Source organism: Gymnodraco acuticeps, unplaced genomic scaffold (genome assembly GCF_902827175.1).
Source record: "Gymnodraco acuticeps unplaced genomic scaffold, fGymAcu1.1, whole genome shotgun sequence".
Classification (NCBI taxonomy): Eukaryota; Metazoa; Chordata; class Actinopteri; order Perciformes; family Bathydraconidae; genus Gymnodraco; species Gymnodraco acuticeps.
Genome location: NW_022990125.1, coordinates 3,950,746 through 3,971,616, shown reverse-complemented (window position 1 = coordinate 3,971,616; position 20,871 = coordinate 3,950,746). Strand labels below are relative to the sequence as shown.

Sequence of the window (20,871 nt, the reverse complement as noted above, 5' to 3'; positions counted from 1 at the left end):
ATATACTATACAGAGATGCTGTATGAGAAACCAATGTGAGTTTGGAACATTGCACAATATAAATGTATTCTAGTAGACCTCAACAATGGAATTATGATCAGTAGAAATGGCCAGGACATGGGACCTTTAAACTATTCTTGCAGTTTCCAAATAATTGAAAAGAGTGTGAAAAGTAGCAAAGGTAACATTTCATTTCTCATGAACAAAAACATTCTCTATAGATCAGAGATTCCCAACCATATAATAATAAAGAATAATCAACTTTCAGCACTTTGCTATACATAAAATGTGCTGATAGGTGTGCAAAGCTAAAAGGGAAGGGAGTTTTTCTTTCCTTCCTTCTTTTCTTACAAGTTGAGAATCTCTGCTAGATAACTAATTATTAATACACATGAATCACTTTTACACAGAAATATACACTCTTACCAGCGCTGAAATCAACTTTGCGGATGCGAAATGTGGTGGGAGCTTAGATGGTAACACAAAATGAGAGTTCAGAGAGAACAGCAGGTATGATAAAGCAAAGGCAAAGGCAAGAGATGGTAAAAAATAATAAAAGTTAGAACCCAATACAAGGGAAGTATACTAGACAGGGGAAAATAGCCTAGAAATGGGATTTGTCAGTGATGAAATGTGTGAATTTGAACTCGGAGAACATCTAGGTAAATGACTTTGGAACGGGTGCTGACTGAGCTACAATACTCATTTCCCCAGGCACAACGTTACAGTTGTAAATATAGTCTCTACAGTTACTACGAGTCACAGTCAGAAGACAGAATATTGAGTGGCTGAGCACATTTTAAATAACACTATCTGATAGCTTGTTAACGCTGTTCCTGCATTTAAATTGAAAGTCACTCTTACAGTATAATGTAAAAAGCTAGAGAGGCAATACATCACAGAGATAGAAACTGTATTTACTTTAGGATCAAAATATGGCAGGAGTCTAAGAAAATGACACTTTTTGTCAACATTCAATGCAGTATACGATACATATTTTCTATAGTATTCTGAACATTTCTAATGAAATACAAGGTTGCGGTCGAATTTTCAAAAAATGTTTCTTTTCTTAATCACTATTCAAGGAAAAAACGCCATAGGGTTAAGGAAAGATGATAGGAGAATTCCCCCGATGTTATATTGATGCGCCAGCGGATATTAGTAATGTGTGTCTGCCGCTGTGTTCTTTACACCGTGCGCTATTATGGTGTTGTTTTATGCAGGCTTTATGAACCTGGATGACAGTGAAAAATCTATTCTTCATTACCAAGGTCAGAATTGAAATAAAAAAGTAAAGTGGAACATAATTATCCACATGAATCCCAAAACTAATGCAAGGCAAGCATAACTTGTCAGGCCTACACATCTATCACTGTGTATATCACCATTCAATCATGTTTTAAACAGTTTAAGAAACCCCACACAGCTTGACTTTATTTGATCATTCGACAGTGAAAAAGTAACGTTCATATTTCTCCTTTTGATTATTATAGTGTTAAACGTTCAAAAGAAAGCACTTTGGCAAGTTACGGTATAAGTTGTAAAATGCTTAATGACACCGTAACTTACATGAAACACATTTCTCGGTCACGATCGACTGTTTCCGTGAACACAGCTGAATGTTTTGTCACGATAAGTGTTGCGGCCGCAAGGTATTGTGGGACAGCATTTTCTCCTTTCCTTTCGTAAAGGAATGTCCAGTGTATCCTAAACTAAAGGAGGTTTCAAAGCTCTAGCAAGTTAACTTCAGCTAACTTTATGCGAGCGGCAACATGGATCAATTTTTAGTGAAGTTACCTAAAGTGAAAGAGGAGACAGCGTCTGGCAGAAAACGGAAGAAGTATGACCACGATTATTTGAAGCTAGGATTTTCATGGTCCGGTCCTGGCAGGGGCGGACTAGCCATCTGTGTGTTCTGGAGAATCACAGAACGGCCGGCTTGGTTAGCTGACGGCCGGCACCGCCCTTTATTTTAATTGTAATAATACTTACTTTGATCAAAGCAAGTAGCGGTCAAGGCTGCAGCCAGAGGATGATCTGCGTTTATTCCTGTCGACATTGCATCCCCGCATCATCCGCCTGTGCGCATCAAAGACGCAGACTCATTGTTCCCACTAAAGTAGGGGTGAGTGTAATAAGGAGGCAAAGTGTGGGGATAATTGGGAGGGGGGGCGCGGCTGTTCTTATGTTCTCTGAGGGGAGGCTCACCTTCCCACACTTTGAAAACCCCTGATCGAGAGGATTCGAACAGCTCTTATCATGGCTGACACTGAGGTACTTCACTCCGTTAGGAACCTTCGTAAGCACAATTGAAAAATCGACCGCAACCCAAGTCTATATTCTATGGACACCCATTGCCAAAGAGGTTTGATCAATTGAATTTTTTTGTTTTATTCCATTATTATGTTTGGTTCTCAGACAATGTTGTGACTATATCTTGTCATCAGCTGAGTTATACTTCACTATAATCTCACCATTATTCCGGCGGTGGTAGTCATTTTTGTACAAAACTGAAAGAGATGATGGAAAGAGAAGAAGGAGAGTTGATAATGAAGAAACAATGAAGTGTGAATGTTGAGGGAGAGCAAAGGCGGCAAGCTGGTACTCCTTCTCTCTCTTACACACACAGATACACACACTGCATATGGACACGCATACTCTTACCCTCCAGGGCATATTTCATGTCCTGAGAGAACAGCCTCCAGATGACCTCAGCGCTGACTTTACCCACGTCCAGTTCCTGAGGAAACCTGAAGGGGAGGCAGAGGTCAGAGTTCAGGCAAACAGTGAGAATATTGGCTAATCTGCTGGTGACAGCATCCGCAGGCAAGTTGGATATGTACACACACATGCATTCAAGCAGAAGACACACACACCCTGCCTGAAACGCCTCCATTGAACTCCTTTGTTTACTTCAGTGACTTAGTGAAATCACTATGCTTCCACTGTCTAGCGCTCCAACCAATTGAACGTGAAAGGCTAAGGGGCGGGACATCTCTAAGTGGTTGACCAATCACAACAGAGCCGGCCAGCTAACCAATCAGAGCAGACTGGGCTCTGGTTTCAGACAGAGGGTGAAAAGAGGTGCTGCAGCACACATTCTATAAAATGATGGAAGTTGACACACTTTTCGGAGAACTACACACGGTAATACAAATAAAATAAAACTCCGACTGGTCCTCACTGGTTGATGATGGTTGTGTAGGAGTTCTTGTCCTCCTCGATGATGGAGACGATGAGCGTGATGAGTTTTGGCCAAAATTCCAGATTCTGAATGCTCGGACCCTGCTCCTCCTGCTGGTTCTCCTCTTTCTTCTCCTCCTCCTCCTCTTCCTCCTCTTCTTCTTCCTCCTCCTCCTCTTCATCCTCTCCCTCTTCATTGTTTTCCCCCTCCTCACCTTCCACCTTTTCCTTCTTCTTTTTCTTCTTCATCTTCTTTTCCTTCTCAGGCTTAGGCTGCAAGAGGGAAAAAGGCAGAAGACGACATTTTGTGTGTTTAAGAATGGTACACTTATGAATATCCTGCACATGCACAGAGAATAAATGTTGCTTTGAAATGAATGGCACAGAACAAAAAAAAGTTGTAACGCTTAATTTATTCCAATAAATGATCTTCAGTGAGTAATTCACAACGAATGAATGAATACAATAATATGCTATATCCATATTGATTTGTTTCAAATGGTCTAGCTCCATGTTTGTGTGACGAAACTTTACACACTCCATAAAGCTTAAAGTATTGTTAATTTATACTAAGCACAGGCTGGTTTGATGACTTTAGACACATCAATCTTCCCAGGCACTGTTAAAGAGACTCTACTAATGGAGACTTATTTAATTAGTGCATCAATAAGGGTTAAGACCATGGTGTGTTTCTACACTGAAGAAAAATATAAAAATATTTCATGAACTGAAATCAAAGGTCTAAGACTTTTTCTATGTACTCAAAAGTTCTATTTCTCTCAAACATTGTTCAGAAATTGTGTAAATCTTTGTTAGTGAGCACTTCTCCTTATATGGATAATCCATCCACCTCACAGGTGTGGCATATCAAGATGAAAACACAAATGTTCCAAAACACATGCAAATGAAGGGCCAAACAATGTGCTGTTGTTTGTTTGTTGAAGTTTGTCAAGAACCAGTGGACATTTCTTATTAGCAAACATGTCCATGTGTATATATGTATATATTTTACTGATATCAATGTTGGTCAACCAGATTTGGGAAGGCTCATTTCAAGTATCTACTGTAGAGTTTCAAAAAGATGCTAAGAAACTCACAGGTGGGACGGCGGGCTGGAACTGGCGGTTGAAGAGCTCCTGACAGTTGTTGAAAATGTACTCGTAGGTGGAGTTCAGGCAGGCCTTCACACAGTCCCGGACAACGTTGGCGGCCCTCGGAGGACTCGGCAGCTCCAAGACCTACGGACAAGACAGAAATAAAGTGGAGGAACACAGACATTTAGGAGTAGTTAAATATATAAATATGATCAAATCCCTTTGGTCAGGTAATCTAGGATATAAACATAGAAAAGGAATAGAAAACAAGCACACACACAGTTTCACAATCTTTTCTCTGTCATGCAGGAATATGTGTGCAAAAGTGTGTCTGTGTGTGAGTGTGTGTAAGTGTGTTTGCTTTTGTGTTTCTATCTATTCCTATGGAAGTGTTGCCGTTGAGCAAAATTGAAAATGTTGGACATTTTGTAGAGGCAGCTCAGTGGAGACTTCCCATGGTCTACACTGTACCCGTTTTGGAAGAAGATCCTTTACTTAAGTAAAAGTACTAATACTATGGGCTCAGAATAAACCATAGTATTAGTAGGCTACTTTACAATACTCCATGACAAGTAAAAGTCCTGATTTCAGGTAAATAAGGACAGAAACCAAAAGCAGCATCCAACAAATAACATGTATTCTGAAGTCAAGGTATCATGATTTTGATTATTATTGAAATGATCATTTGTTTCTACCTTCATCCTGAAGAAGGTGATGCTGGTGAGGAGATCCACTGTTGACTTGAGGTCATGCAGGCGAGGCTTGCTGCTGGCTGGGAAGTTGTTCTATGAAAGAAACACACACACATACATATTTGTTTAGTTTTTCATCAGTTTTTTGCTAAAGCATTTTAGCATATTTTTCTCTTTAACCGATATCTTTTTTTGCAATCATGTCCCTTGTTTGTCTCTCTAATGTTCAACGCATTACCAGCATAAAGAAGACAACAAGCAAGTGTTACATAATTCTGACAAAAAAATATGAAAGATGTGCAGTGAACCCATGAGATAGAAAAATAAACAACATCTGAGCAGCTAAGAAGAAAGTATTTTTGACATCAAGAGCATATTGGAGGAAATAATGAAGCCACATGACAGCAGGAGGTAGTCAAATATTAGTTCAAGACATTTTGAGGCTGTTTATCCGACTTGTTTTCATTCATATTCATACATACCAACCTTTAGTGTGAATGAATGGGGCCAATGTCAGTGTGATGGACTGAGTCTAAAGATCTGTGAGTGGTGAAGGACAGAATAAAAGCAGCTGATAGCGGGGACTCACTCTGTACATGGAGAGGTCGATACGCAGGGAGTTGTGCAGCTGATCCAGGAGCTTCACAAAACGATCTCTCTGTCAGAAAGAGAAAAGAAAGGCATTTTTGTTCAGACAGCAACAAAACAGACAATTTGCAGCCTCTATGTGTGTTTGAATGTGTCTTATGATACATTTCCACTGCAGGGCCTCGCACGGCTTAGTACGGTATAGTTAGGCCTTGGTAGGCCTGGCTCACTTTATGCTGCGTTTCCATTACAGTTTAGGAACTGGGGTAGTAACTATAGTAACGCAGTGTAGGCGGAGCCGTGACGTCATCTTCAATGCGAAACACACAAAACCAACATCAGCCGTTAGCTGTTAGCACTCAGAGCTCACAGCTCCTCATATCTGTTACTGGACAAAAGTTAAACAAGTACAAACCACAGACTGTCTGTGTCATGGCGAATACAGTCGCTGGTTTATGTCTGTATAGGCCGTTGTTGTGAGTGTGGACGGTCGGAGCATATACTGTGTTAGCTTAGCAGATCTTCATTAAAAAAACACGCATTTTAAAATGTTTTTCGCCTGCCGTCTGTCTGCAGACTTGTCAAAGCATTAATTCATGGTTTTTACTAACCGGTATCAGTATGTTGTTACTTCGGCATCATTTAGAAACGTGTATTACAGTTAAATCACGGTAAAATATGTTCATTTTGTTGTAGTTGCCAGCGAGTCTCTCACTAGTGTACTAGTATACTCAGCCCGGTTGTTGGCCCGGAAAGAACCTCGACTTTGGAGAGCCAGAAAACTGGGAAAAAGTACCCGCTAGCCGGAACTACGCCTAGTGGAAACGCAACCAAAAACGGCCGGGCACGGCACGCTTAAACCGCGCTGTAGTGGAAATGCGCCATTAGTGTCTGTCTCTGGAAGTAGTCTAGCACTTTGGAAAATTACACAAGGGCTGAAATGATGCAGAGGAAAATAAATGATTTGTCCGAGACATATATATATATATGTATATATATATATACATATAAAGAGGAGCCATCACTCTTCTGCACAAAATATAAAACCATTAGAGATCCTGGCTGTGTGACCCTTGCTGATAATGAAAAGCTTTTTTCCCCAGGGGGAACAGAGAAACACTGCACGACTGGCAGTCTGCTTTAGTACATGCTGCGACAAGAAGAGACAGCAAGATGACAAATAACTGTTTAACTCAACACAGATCTTATAGGAATACTTCACCCACACAATGACTATTTTTATATAAATCACTTAGCCCGTGTTACCTTGAAGTCTTTAAGAAACTCTGCTTTTCTTGCTTGCCTCCACAAGATTTGAAAAACAGTGAGAAGTCTTGATGAATTCTAGTTATATTTGGATTTAATTTAACAACTTTGAAAGTACTGTATGTTCAAAACATCCATTTAGAAAGTATCTCAACCAAGCCTCATCTGTCCAGTTCTACAGAAGTTCACTACTTACAAAACACATGCATTGTCACTAACCTTACTATTGACATAGTTCTGATTTGTTTAGAATCTAAATCAGAACTATGTCAATAGTAGATGGTCAGCGCTCCTGACACCATCATGAGACATTTTATGCAGAAGTAGCTGCATGTGTTTGGTAAATACTAAGACTGCAACTGGACAAATGAGACTGTTCCCCATTCACTTCGTTAAGACTTTTCTCAGTTTTAGGATTCTCTGTTTATTGTCGAGGCATGCAAGGGAAACAAGGTTTTTTCCAGATATTCAAGGTAACACGGGGTGAGTTATCCATCCATCAACTCATCTAACTGCTTATCAAGAATCACGGAGGAAGCAGTTCCAGTAGAGGGTGCCAATCTTCCCTTTCTCTGGCCACATTAATTAGCTCTGATTGGGGGGATTCCCAAGGTGCTCACAGGCCAGCATAAAGATATAATCCCTCCACCTGGTTCTGGGTCTGACCCCGGTCTCCTACCAGCTGGACGTGCCTGGAACACCTCCCTATGGAGGCGGCCAGGTGTCCCCCTTACCAAGCGCCCAAACCACCTCAACAGGTTCCTTTCTACTCAAAGGAGCAGCTGCTTTACTCTGAGCCCCTCCTAGATGACTGAACTTCCCTCCTTATCATTAAGGGGGATGCCAGCCACCCTCCGGAGGAATACCGGGGTGTTAATGACACGCTTTTTAGACACAAAAAGATTGTTTGATAAGAAACACCGTCATTTTTCTCTAATGTTACATTCATATAACAGATGCATTTGTTAAGGAGACTTGCTCACTCACATGGAGGGTATAGCGGCAAATGTACTACAACGGCATAAAACACTTCCATTAGGAAAAAGGCACTGCAGCTTTAAAAACGATGCAAATATAAAAATAATATACATGTGCCAAAAGAATGAATAAATGAATAAACTTCACAACACAGACAGATTTAGAAAACATCACCAACTTGGCGAAACATGCACGGCATTTACTCACAGCGCTGCATAAACTAAACGCTGCAAATAAAAAACACTCCTAATAAAAAAACGCTCCAAATAAAAAAGGCTGCAAGAAGCTCAAAACAAACAGATACACGAAAACAATTATGCACACAGCTGGGACCCGAAGGCTAGATGATGGTTGGGGATTGTTACAAGCCAACTGTACGTGTTATCAGCTTGGTCAATGTGACCGCATGATGTTTCTTCCTCTGCATGTGTTTTTGCACATGTTTGTGTTTTATATTTAAATTGTTCCTGAAGCTGCAGCGCATTTCTCCTATTTGAAATGTTTTGGGCCGCTTCGGCGCATTTGCAGTTGTCGGCCACCATATGAAGGGCCTGCCCAGAGGGAGCCATTTGTCTTCAGTCTCTTGCCTAAATACATGCAGACACATGGACAGAAGGAGCCGGGGATCCATCCACACTTTGATTAACAGCCAACCAGCTCTTCCGCCTGAGATGCGGCCAGGAAGTGGTATCCCCATTGCTTATTTTGTAATGTATCCACTACTTTCCTTCATATGCTTTGGCAACACAAATGTATTTCCATGTCATGCCAAGAAAGCAAACACGAATTGAGAGAGAAAGAGAGTATTCTGGCGATGGGAAATCACGACATGGCTGACAAACTAAGGAGATAAAATTAGTTTTTGTCTGATAGAGGAAACGAGAGGGAAGTGGTAGGAGAAGCAGGAATATCAGCCTCACTGGAAATTGGCAAAAGTAACCCAATAGTTTCACATGTATCTAATAGGTAAAGTAATAGCATTGGATGATCCAACAATGGTGAATTTGATTATGTAACAATTTGTTTGAAAATCACTTACACCATCTTCTTTCCTTTTTACAAAGCATCATTTGTGTGCATTTTTAGATTATTGGAAAGGGTTTCCCTATGTTATTATCTTTGGATGAAAGTCCAAACAATGGCCAAAATTACCTGGCGTAAACACACTAGTATTGGTAAAGAGCAGTCAGTAAATTGCCAAGTTTTGATCAACTCTTGAAAGACTCTTTAAATTGTTGTTTTGTTTGTGTCTCTCTATTTGTCCCATGGTGGCAGGAACAAGTTGGGAATTATTTTACAGAAGGCAGAGACAGTTTTATCTTTCTGACTCATGGGAATTAAGGGACGCAAGGAGATGAGTTTGGTTTTGGATCGAAAAAGGAATTAACTTTCACAACTTTATGCCAACATGTATCTCTAAAAGGATAAGAATGGGAAATGTTTTTTATTTTCATCAAACCCTTTAAAAAAAACAATGCCAACAAACAAATGCTGCCTTTTTTAGGATATGCAAGAAAAATGTGTATCACCAGTCATATCCCTAAACCATAAACATTACCCTAAAATATAAAATCAACAAGAGGACATATTATGCTCATTTTCAGGTTCATATTTGTATGTATTTTGTGCCTCTACTGTGACATGTTTCCATGCTTTATTGGTCAAAAAGGTATTTTGCCTTTGGTCTTTCACCCTGCGTCTGAAACCAGAGTCCAGTCTCCCCTGATCGGTCAACCCCATAAAAGTTGTCCCGCCCCTTAGTCGATCACGTACAATGTGTTGGAGCTCTAGCCAATATAAGCGTGAGTTAACAATGGAGTCCAATGGAGGGACTCGGGACAACACACTCTCACTCCATAATCGTGTCCAGTGTCCGTGGCGTCCAGTTGTGACGCTCCTAGGCTCCTTCAGCTTCATAAAGGGACGCAAATAGCTTTCAACTGATTGCAATGTATTCCCATCTGCGGCGGGATTTGACGCTCATGGAAGCACGGCATTCGTTTGTGTCGGCTGCCCTTAAAGGCAATGTGAGCGTCCATTCTCATTGGATAACGGAGAATTGTACACCCGGAAGTAAGTATTCCCCTTACTGTCGATTGATTTTACAGTGATATCTGCACTACTCATCGCCTAAAAAACACCAGATTATCCTTGTTAATTACACAACATTGATTGGTTTAAATTGTGTGCAATGCTTTTGTATTTTTCCCCTTCGATTCGGAGAAACAAATATTTTTTCGGAGTAAAGGATGGCAGAAGACACTACACTACCCAGAATCCCCAGCTATCGTTTGGACTACACCATGTGCTCTGTTTGACAAACCCCGTGATAGTCCTCAAGCTCTGGGATTGGAGAGTGTGCTCCGAGGGTTACACCAAGCCTCGAACAGCACTTGAAATGGGATGGGACCACGGCAGACTGTCCAAAACTGGATTTGAACGGGTCCACCGCATCCCCCCCTCCCCCACCCCGTCCCCAGAACTACACATGCTGGCTATTGTGTTTCGCAACATGTTCTCTATCTATGGCACGTCTCTACTGGGAGTTGTAGTTTTAAAAGACGTTTTCGTATTTCCCATAATAAGAAGTTGCCAGTATTGAACTGTGTACATCCCTGGAGGTTTAGGGGATAGAAAACACTCAAATTTAAAACATATAATTAATAAATGGGTGAAAATTGCTTGTGCCCATAATGGGCAGCATTAATATATATACATGCCAGCTAAGGTCAGAAGAGCTTTATTTAACAGCTGGTCTTATGTTTGTGACCCCTATTGTTAATTGATAACATTACATTACATTAATTGATAAGCCTGAAACATGCACTTGTCAAGGTTCAGAGGCACATTTTGCAAATATGGCAGTAGCCATCGATCAGCTTAAGATAAGATATACTTTATTGATCCCAAGTTGGAACATTTGCGTTACATCAGCATGTGTAACAGTTGTACATATGCAGTGGTGTTTATTTGTAAATCATTTAGTATAATCACACAAATTCTGTGTTTTATATTTAACAATTCTGTGTTCTTTATGTATTGATTGTTCAATACCTGACAAGGCCGGAGATTAAATATCTACATACATCTTATAAGAGTATAGTACATTATGTATAATATCAATTAAAATAAGGGCTTCAACAAAGTTAACATTGCTGGAGGTATGCACACATATTGATAGATGTCTTGTAATGCACTATTGAGGAACCTGCGACCCAAGTTTTTCATTCAATGCAGAACTACACCATAGTTGTGTAGCCCTATATGATATGTCAATAAACCTTAGAAAATCTTGAAATCTTGAAAGGGATGTGCAAAATAGTCATTATATACAGTCTTTAATGAACTATTAGTAGAGAATAACGAGTAATGAATATACTTTATAGGGATCCTATTAATATCTAATAATAAAAATAATGAAATTCAATAACATGCTTTAACCACTAGGTGTCCCTTTATATCAGCTGTGCACCTTTATGGTGTAAATACAGCCTATCTACCAATTGGATCAAATATAAAAGTCAGCCGAATTAGTGTTGATACTGCAAGGAGACGTATTGTGTGAAAAGAAATGTAAGATGTTGTTTAATGGCTGATATATTTATGATCCACGTCACGTTTTCAGTTCCTCATGTTTGTCTAGAAGTCTTCTCATCAGGGCTCTATAAATACAGAACTACGGCAGATATGTAATATTTAATTCAGCCGAACCGTGTATTACAATGCCGTTATGTGATGACTTCCAAAGAGAAAAGCAAGCACACTCGGAATAAAGTACTTTTTAAAAAAAAATGTTTTCGGTCTATTTCCGGTATTTGTTAATGACGATGTGCTGTGAGATGTGAGACTGGAATTGCACAGGGGAAATAACGTATCTTTAGATGCGGATTTTGTTAAACTAATACGTTTGAGCTGTGGACCAACACTATACATTGACGGGGAAGGGGGTAGCAATAAAGATAACACCATTAAACAGTTACACAACATAACAGAAATAATATCGATAGCAGCGTCCCTAGCAACCACCTTGGTAACGATGAAAACGTTCTATGGACACAATTTCCTGAAGTAATCTTCGTAATAACTAGCAAACTAAAGATCATGTACATCCACTGCACACATAATCTGAAATAACAACTCATATTTCTCACATCAAATGACATCAAAACGCATTTTAATGGCCAAACTAACTTTAAAATAGGCATTTTACACCGAGAATAAAACAAAGTTCGGCCATGTTTTTTTTTTCTGCAGGGAGAAATTTAAAGATCACTGACATAGACGCCAGCCATTGGAATGAATGGTGAAAAAAAAACGGGGTTTGTCAAACAGAGCACATGTTGTAGTCCAAACGATAGCTGGGGATTCTGGGTAGTGTAGTGTCTTCTGCCATCCTTTACTCCGAAAAAATATTTGTTTCTCCGAATCGAAGGGGAAAATTACAAAAGCATTGCACACAATTTAAACCAACCAATGTTGTGTAATTAACAAGGATAATCTGGTGTTTTTTAGGCGATGAGTAGTGCAGATATCACTGTAAAATCAATCGACAGTAGGGGAATACTTACTTCCGGGTATACAATTCTCCGTTATCCAATGGGAATGGACGCTCACATTGCCTTTAAGGACAGCCGACACAAACGAATGCCGTGCTTCCATGAGCGTCAAATCCCGCCGCAGATGGGAATACATTGCAATCAGTTGAAAGCTATTTGCGTCCCTTTATGAAGCTGAAGGAGCCTAGGAGCGTCACAACTGCACGCCACGGACACTGACCAAACGTCGCTCCTGGACGATTATGGAGTGAGAGTGTGTTGCTCGGGAAGGAACACATGGATTTGAACACAAACCCATTAATAAACTACAGGAAAGGGAAAACCCAAAAATGCATAGTATCAGGGCCTCTTTAACTTTCAAACAGACCTCTGAAAAAGTGAGAGCCCGACAAAATGTCTTAAATTCTACTAGCCGCCCCCCCACACACAAACACGGACCTAAAATATGACAATGATAGTTCAGTTTTGACCTTCAAAAAAGAACACATTGTCACATTGCCCTTCCTTGTAATTGGCTCCTTTCTCCTTGTTCCCCTCCCAACATGGGCAGACTACACCCTTCAGGTCTACTGCAGTGTTTATCTGAATATCCCCTGCTGCTGGACAAAATTGATGTGCTCATACAACATTTGACATATGTTTCAATTAATGGGATGTGTAATATATGTATTTTCTTTTTACTGGGAATAATTTATATGACAAGCCCAAAGGCCTCACCTCACAATTCAGTTAAGTGGCCTGAGCGAAATACAATACATTCTAAATTAGATTAAATAGACTTTATTCATCCATTATTGGGATAATATAATGAAAAAGAATAAAATAAATACAACATAAACAGTTAATAATTACATAGTAGAACATATATATCAATAGAGTGTCTTAATAATTCCCAATATAAACATATTGGTTTCAGCACCAAAGCAAAGTTGTTCTTGTGGAGTAGGTGCAGAACCACCACAAGCTAATAAAGGGTGCCTTTAAGAAGTTGCCAAAGGCAGACAATATTGAATTATCCTGGGAGGAAACGTCATGTGCTGCTCTGTTCCTGGAGGAACTGTTCCTCAAAGCAGAAACAATGCAAGAGCCAAACTGAAGTTGGTGATTAACCTTTTATTGTTAATTTGCGTATTAGGCAAACATGTAAGAAACAGACCACTCTATGTAGCAGGTCAGGTACTTAAAGCTGTTTTCCTTCCTAGTAATATGTGACCCGCTCTATCGAAATCAGTCGGAAGTCGCAACGCTCATTTCAAAATAAACATGGATTTGCGTAAAAAACTACTTTTTCGGGGTTCGGTTGTTTTGTTTGATTTTAAATAAACATAGTCTTGGCTTTCAGAATATTAAACTTTTATTTCCAAAATCACACGATAAATACATGTTTGAAGCTTGTAAAGGGAAGATGACAGCTCTCACTCGCAATCTGCTCTTCCGCAGCGCCGCCTCATTTTATCTCTCCGGCTGACATTATGAATGTTAGGCGTATAGTAATCATAGATAACACCGCAGGGTCCGTTACAGTTTGTTTTCATCTGATTTCAAATAAACAAAGTCTTGGCTTTCAGAACATTAAACTTGTTTCGGCAAATTCAGATGATAAATACAACTTTGAAGCTTGTGACGGCATAATTACAAGCGGAGAACGGAGTAACTTAATGTCACAGCAGGCATAACAACAGCCGGTGTTTCTCGTGAGGGTTTTCCCCGGGTAACAAACATAATACGCACAAACGCAAAAATACACACACACACACACACACACACACACACACACACACACACACACACACACACACACACACACACACACACACACACACACACACACACACACACACACACACACACACACACACACACACACACACACACACACACACACACACACACACACACACACACACACACACACACACACACACACACACCATAACAAACAGTGTAACTTAAACTGTGAGCTGATGATGTCATCTCGGCTCACAGTTGCAGGTTGTCAGGAAGAAAGGGAGTGAAAAGACTGACACAGGCGATACAAGGTAAGAACATTGCTAAACTGAAGTTTTGCTGATTTGTTATCACTAGGGATTTTATCGATACCGATACTGCTTTCGTTATTTTTCGATACTCTTATCGATACTTTTCAATAATTTGGTGCTCAAAATTATAGACATGATTACAAGATGTGAAGATTAAACAACAGTCCTTTTATTGTAATTTATTTGTATTTATTATTTTAATATAACTTTTTCAATGTCTTGCCAAGCAGGTATGAGTGTGTTTGACAGTGTGTCTCTGGAAGGGGGGCGGTAATTAGGGGCCGTTCATAAATCCATGTAAACATGACCATTATTCAGTTAAAATTTTTTGTAAAGCACTTTGAATTGCCTTGTGTTGAAAAGTGCTATATAAATAAACTTGCCTTGCCTAAAATGAGACGCTGCGTGCGCACCTCCTAAACCGGAAGCTCCGGTCGGCAAACCATTAAAATCCGTTTATTGCGTTTATTATTTATAATTGGAATGATGAATTATCAGTAATCATTTTAAAGTTACACAGAGACATTGGATTAACCGTTTTTATGATAAAGTGACGTAGAAAATATTACTTTTGCCAGTTATGTGCTAAAGTAGCCGTTAGCTCTGTTAGCCCGTTTTGCTAAGTGTTGATTTTTAGACTCTTGGTGTTGGACTTCTGATCTGTGTAGGTAAAATGGTTAATATCGTCTGTTAGCTGAGTTTCTTCCCGTTAAGTGGGTATGCATCATTAATAGGTTGTTAAATGTTAAGAAGCCTTGAGATGCTGTTTCAAGAAAGATGTTGCGTCTGCTCCTGTGGTCTGCCCCCGGGAGTCTCACAATAATAAGAGTGCTGTTAGGAGAGATGACGAGTGGCATTCACAGTAGCCAATCAGAGTGGTAATCAAACCGGATACGTCACACGGGATGAGGGTTCCCAACTAACCAGAATTGTTTAAACTAAGGAAGTATCGTAATACATATACCGATAGTAGCACCGTTTGTCCAGCGGCTTAACGGTATACCAATACCGTCCAATCAGGTACCGGTACTGACTTAGTACCGGTTCTCGATACCAATCCCTAGTTATCACCATATTGCCATGGCAACAAGTACATTGCAACTGGCTTTACACAACATTAAAACAAAAACATTTAAACAAAAGAGAGATAGAAAAACTTCAATGATTTGAAGAAAAACTTCAATGATTTGAAGTTGTTACAAAATAACTTGGAATAATTTCAGTATATTAACAAGCCTCTTTGAAGGATTTGTGAATAGCAAACCAATATAACAATGGGGTTCCTGGAAAACAAATCATTATAGATTACGGCAAAGACGTATCCATTTTATAAAATAAAAGTTCCCTCAAGAGGGAATTCTCTCGTAGGGACAGAAACACCTCTAAGCGGTTGACAAATCACAACAGAGCCGGCCAGCTAACCAATCAGAGCAGACTGGGCTCTGGTTTCAGACGGAGGGTGAAAGAGGTGCTGCAGCACAGGCAGTATGAGAAAAATAAAGAGCTTTTTGAACATTAAAGTATGGAGACATGTCACAGTAGAGGCTAAATTACAAATATGAACCTAACAATTAGCAAAATAGGGCCCCTTTAATTAAGCTCTTTATAAGCATGTGTGAACAGTTTCTATGGTTTTCAAATATTATTTTATTATTAATAATAATAATAATAATAATAATGCATTATATTTTTTAGCGCTTTTACAGGTGCTCAAAGCGCTTTACAAGTACACATTACACATATTAGACATGTAAGAGTCATTACTGCGGACATTACCCACAGCCGTTTGAGAAAAGTTTTATATAACATTTTGCCTTTTATTTGTCAGATGACATAAGAGAAAATGTAAGGATAGAGCAAAGAATGGCATGCCACAAAAGCCCCCAAATGGAATTGTCTTCACCTTACGGCCCGTCCACACTACAGCTTCGACAGCTTCAAAAAACGGTTTCCAACGCGTCTGCCCATTCACTTTGAATGGGGTGACGTCACTTTTCGCCGAACTGCATTGTGGGAAGCAGAGCGGAGCTTTCCTGGCATTTCAGGCTGCAAAAGTTGAGCAATGCTCAACTTTTGAAGCTTCTGAAGCTTTCGGTGGAAGCGTCAGCCAATCAAATCATATGCCAGTACAAGCTCTAGCCAATCAAACAGCTGCTTGTGTGTCAGGGGCGGGAGATTCATGTGATTGGTTGTTGGTCGAGCTTCAGACACGCCCAGCTCCAAGCTTTTTTTGAAGCTGTAGTGTGGACGGGCCGTTAGAGATAAAGCCGATATTTTTAATTGATATAGAATGAAATCATATTAGTTTTCAGTTCATTTAAACTTTCTTTTTTTTAATTCTTTGATATCTAAGAAAGAAGAATAAATGTGATCCCTATGTTACCTTTTCGGCCCAAATGAGGACTGTTACAAAAAAATTGTGCTGAGTTAGTTATTGGTTCTCTTGGTTACCACGTCAGTTATAACTATTCTCCACAACTTTATGGTTGTGTGTCACTCTCTCCTACTGGGAAGAACTAGGAGTTAGTGTTCTTGGAAGCAGTATTACTTTCCTCATGTAACTTTAACAATAGTGGCGACCTCACCTTGCAGAGAAGTTTGTGGTACTAATGAATGCTATTCCAATTCTTATCAGTTCATTTTAACAACCTTTTTTTTTCTTTCCCTTGATGCCTCTTTATGTAAAGCATTTTGAATGTCCTTGCTTCACAAATAAGCTTTTCTTCCCTTCCCTATTAGTATGTCACACCCCTAATAAATGGCTTGGAGCTCATAGGTCAATCAATGTTTATGAAATATAGTCACTTTAAGATAATTAGTTTTTATGTGGAGTCAAAACGCTAGCAAATTGTCGTTTAGTCATTCATTAATGTCTGTCCTCTATGAAGATTTGTCATACATTAATTGATACATAAATTCATGAATGAATTTATGTTAAGTCATTAGCCTGTTACTTAAGTTCACTATGATCAAACAAGAGAATGGCTTAATGAAACCAATTACTTACCCGGAACCCCACAAAGAAATAAAAGACTATATTCAGCAAAACTAAAGCAGGGGTTTTAGCAACCCCAATATAGACCCCCACAGCTGTAGCCCATGCTGAAGCAAGACTGGCTGCATTCCCTGACCAATTAAAACAAAAGCTACCTGCCACCGGTCGATCATTAATCATCGGAGTCTGAGTGCAACCAGTAGGACAACTCAAGCCTCCACTATTGGCAAAAATCCCAGAAGTCATTAAGCTTGGCCTCTAACTGTCATTGTCCCCCTGTCTGTGGCTCCTGTGGGGCCCGTGGGCTTAGTACACTGCCGTTCCTACGGTCCCACATGGGTAATATATTACGTTTTAATGAGGAAGCTTTAAGCAGCATAAACAAACCTCCTAGCTCTGGACAGGTCATTCTCATTGATGTCAGCTTTAACATTTGCCTATCGCCACTTGTTATATATATAAAAATGTTCTGTTTATTATATCGTTTAATGTGGGTAGGGTATCCCACACAAAATGTAATACATGTGAAAAAGGGTGGGAAGTTATCTGCTATTTCACTCTCGTTGACAAATTCAGAATTTGCCATTGGCTGTCCAACGCTGCTATGTTCAACAGCTAGCATCATTACAGCGACTGCGGAACTCCGGAAAAATATTGTCTGGTCAATTTCACTCTGTTAGAGCAAACATTGGAGAGATTTATACATGTTTGTATCAGGGGAGGAGTTTGTTGTGCACCAACATCGGCAACTAGCAGAGGGATAGGCATGTAGTTAGCAACGTTTAGCTGTTTATGCTGTTTGCTAGCTTGCTATTAGCATTGGCTGACAACATTAGCAGCAGGAAGCTTCAGGGTCAGGTTGAATCTAAAAACAACACACCATTAACATGTTTGCCTTTAAAACGTTCAACATGCTTACTGTACACTAACACCCGCCCTATACTGACTATTCACCTCTGCCCTTGAGAGAGGAGAAAGAGAACATTGGAAACTCAGATTTTAGGGAAAGCAACATTTCTACCTTCAGAAGCGGAATGTAAAAACACCTCTCTAGAGACTACCTTGGCACAGATAACCAGTAAAGTCCAGATCAGACACTTTGGGATAACTAGAAAATGCATTTCCTGCTGAAAATGCGTGAGAATGCTGTCAATGCAGAAAAAGCTGAATACGTTAATAGTTGAATGGTCTCTGTAGCTGCTTTTAGCTACAAAAACCAAGTAAGTGTGTTGCTGAACTTAGCGGAGAAATGCAGAAAAGTGAAATGATTTGAATCAAAATTGTTACAGCTCAAATGCATTGCCATGACTTTGTTGAAAACTGAAAGTGAAATGTTAAACTGGAAGAGTAGGAAAAATAGTGAAGAAGTTTAATATATAAAAGAAAAGGTTTAAAAAAGGTATAAACAACAAAATGTATGGCCTCAATGTCCTGAAATAGCTGAATAATTTAATAGTTGAATGGTTTCTATAGCTGAAATAGGCTGAAGGAGTTAGATATACAATGTAAGTAGTAGTGAATGAATGTGTATTAAGAAGAGAAAATAAAGTAAAAATGCTTTGAAAAGCAACAGAATATTTTAATTAAAACCATACATCACCAATAATGTATAAAATATGTGAAACATGTTGAAGTCAGTATGAAGTCTCCATCAGACAGAAAATAATAGGCTGAGACAGTCTGACTGGCGAAAAACTCCCCACCGCGGAGAATAAACAGAAGGGCAACCATGACAACCATGCTTCTTCACTGCTTTTGTGGAGGAAGTTACAGCGCCACGTACAGGCTCGGCATATGTACTGCAGCTTCTCCAGCGGTTGGAGCTAAACGGAGCTGTCTCGTGTGGACAGAAACTTTCCGGTGTCGGAATGCGTTTTACCGTTATCGTCCTCGTGTGGCCGGGGCCTTAAACTCCAGTCTTGTTGTCAGTGTTTCCGTGCTGAGCACCTAATCATAACACCTGTGTGTGAGCCCAGACATCAAAGGTGTCCATGGTGACGACGTTATCAGCAGAGATCAAAGGTTTCCATGGTGATGTGCAGTGATTTGTGAGAGGAGAGCCTTTCCATTGATCTGAATGAGAGATAAACCTCTTACATTTCTAACTATAGTTTAAAAACGGTAGCTGCTTTCGGTAAAATGTCAACGCCTGGAAGATGTCAGGACCGTGAGGAGCGTCGGAGTCTGCTTTTTGTGTACTTTTGGGTCAATAATGTAGCATTTTTGGCAGATTTACTAAAGATGTGCAGCTGCTGCTCTGAGGAAAGATCAGGCTGAATTTACAATGGGCCTTAATGGAGACATGTTGAACGTTTTTTTTGTTGCCCTCAAGAGGCATTTTGTTTAATTTTTTTGCTTATTTTATTTTTATTTTTCAACGTAGAAGAGGTTTTCCTACGTTTTTCATGAACAATTATGTCCAAGGAGTGTAGGGTTTGGGAGTTATGACAGGTTTAAAATAATGTTGGGACAAATTTCAAGCTGTCCTCCACTCTGTTTTGAGATCAAAGCACTTAACGAGCTGCGCAATACACACTAATGTTAAAATCTGAAGAAAGCCTCTTTACCAAGCTCCAAACTAAGTTAAATATCTCAAAAAGTGTAAAAGATATCAAAAATCTGAAGAACAAGTTATATAGCTGAAGGTCTTGTGATCATTAGAAGTTAAAGTTGAAATGAAGTCTCTAGCTGGAAGTATGTGGAAGGAGTAGCATTCGACGCAAGGTGTAGGTAAAAGAGGATTTGAAGGTTCCTCCCATTGAGTTCCATGTTAAAAAAGAGTTTAAAAAGCTGAACATTTGAAAAGTATGAAATATTTAGAAAAAGTTGAAAGTTGTGCTGAAAAGGCTGAATAGTTTGATATTTTAATGGTTTCTGTAGCTGAAATTATGCTGAAGTTATTCACCGGCAAAATATTGGTTGAAATAATAATAATAAGAAGAAGATTAAAGATTTGAAGAACTATAGTATGTAAACAGCATTCACACTAATAAAGAAGAAGATGAAGTTGAAGAATAAAGAAACAGAATAACTACTGTATAGTGGAATGCTGTATACAGCATTCGCACCCAATAAGAAAAAACAGGGAGTCATGGAATATTGAAATTTGACATATAAACTGGGTCACCTTCTGTAAGAAAACTGTGTCAACCAAACTGTAGCTTTAAGGCTTATTCAAACATCTCTCACCTTCATTTAATTAATTCTTTTTTTTCCAGCTTCTATAAAAGTCTGTTTTTTATTATTTTGTCTGAATGTCTGAACTCCTGTGTGTGCTTTAAGCCTGAAATCCAATTCAATCATTCCAATCACCATCTGCATTTCAAAAAATGCCTTGATGCTTTGCTGTTGTTGTGTATCTACAGTGCTCTGGAAGGACAAACAACTGACAAGGTAAACATGTCGTCTCAAGAATATTGCAGCTCCTCCCAAGGCGGTGCCACTGTCATTGTTTTGACCTGTGATTGAGATGCAACCAAT

General features: G+C 39.4%; 1 protein-coding gene across 6 annotated transcripts in view; it reads right to left on the bottom strand.

Annotated features, from left to right (window-relative positions):
* The window catches only part of LOC117546426 (protein unc-13 homolog B-like), a 102,368-nt gene that overhangs the window by 44,064 nt on the left and 37,433 nt on the right, over positions 1 to 20,871 (bottom strand). For all 6 annotated transcript variants that reach the window (XR_004569007.1, XM_034216654.1, XM_034216655.1 and 3 more), the window contains exons 15-19: positions 5,559 to 5,627; positions 4,973 to 5,062; positions 4,281 to 4,421; positions 3,185 to 3,456; positions 2,665 to 2,750 (exon numbers count right to left, since the gene is read on the bottom strand). Coding sequence is in view for 5 of the 6 variants with exons in the window: in XM_034216654.1 (XP_034072545.1) it covers positions 2,665 to 2,750; positions 3,185 to 3,456; positions 4,281 to 4,421; positions 4,973 to 5,062; positions 5,559 to 5,627 (658 nt within the window). In the remaining variant the exon portion in view is untranslated. The remainder of the gene's footprint in view (positions 1 to 2,664; positions 2,751 to 3,184; positions 3,457 to 4,280; positions 4,422 to 4,972; positions 5,063 to 5,558; positions 5,628 to 20,871) is intronic.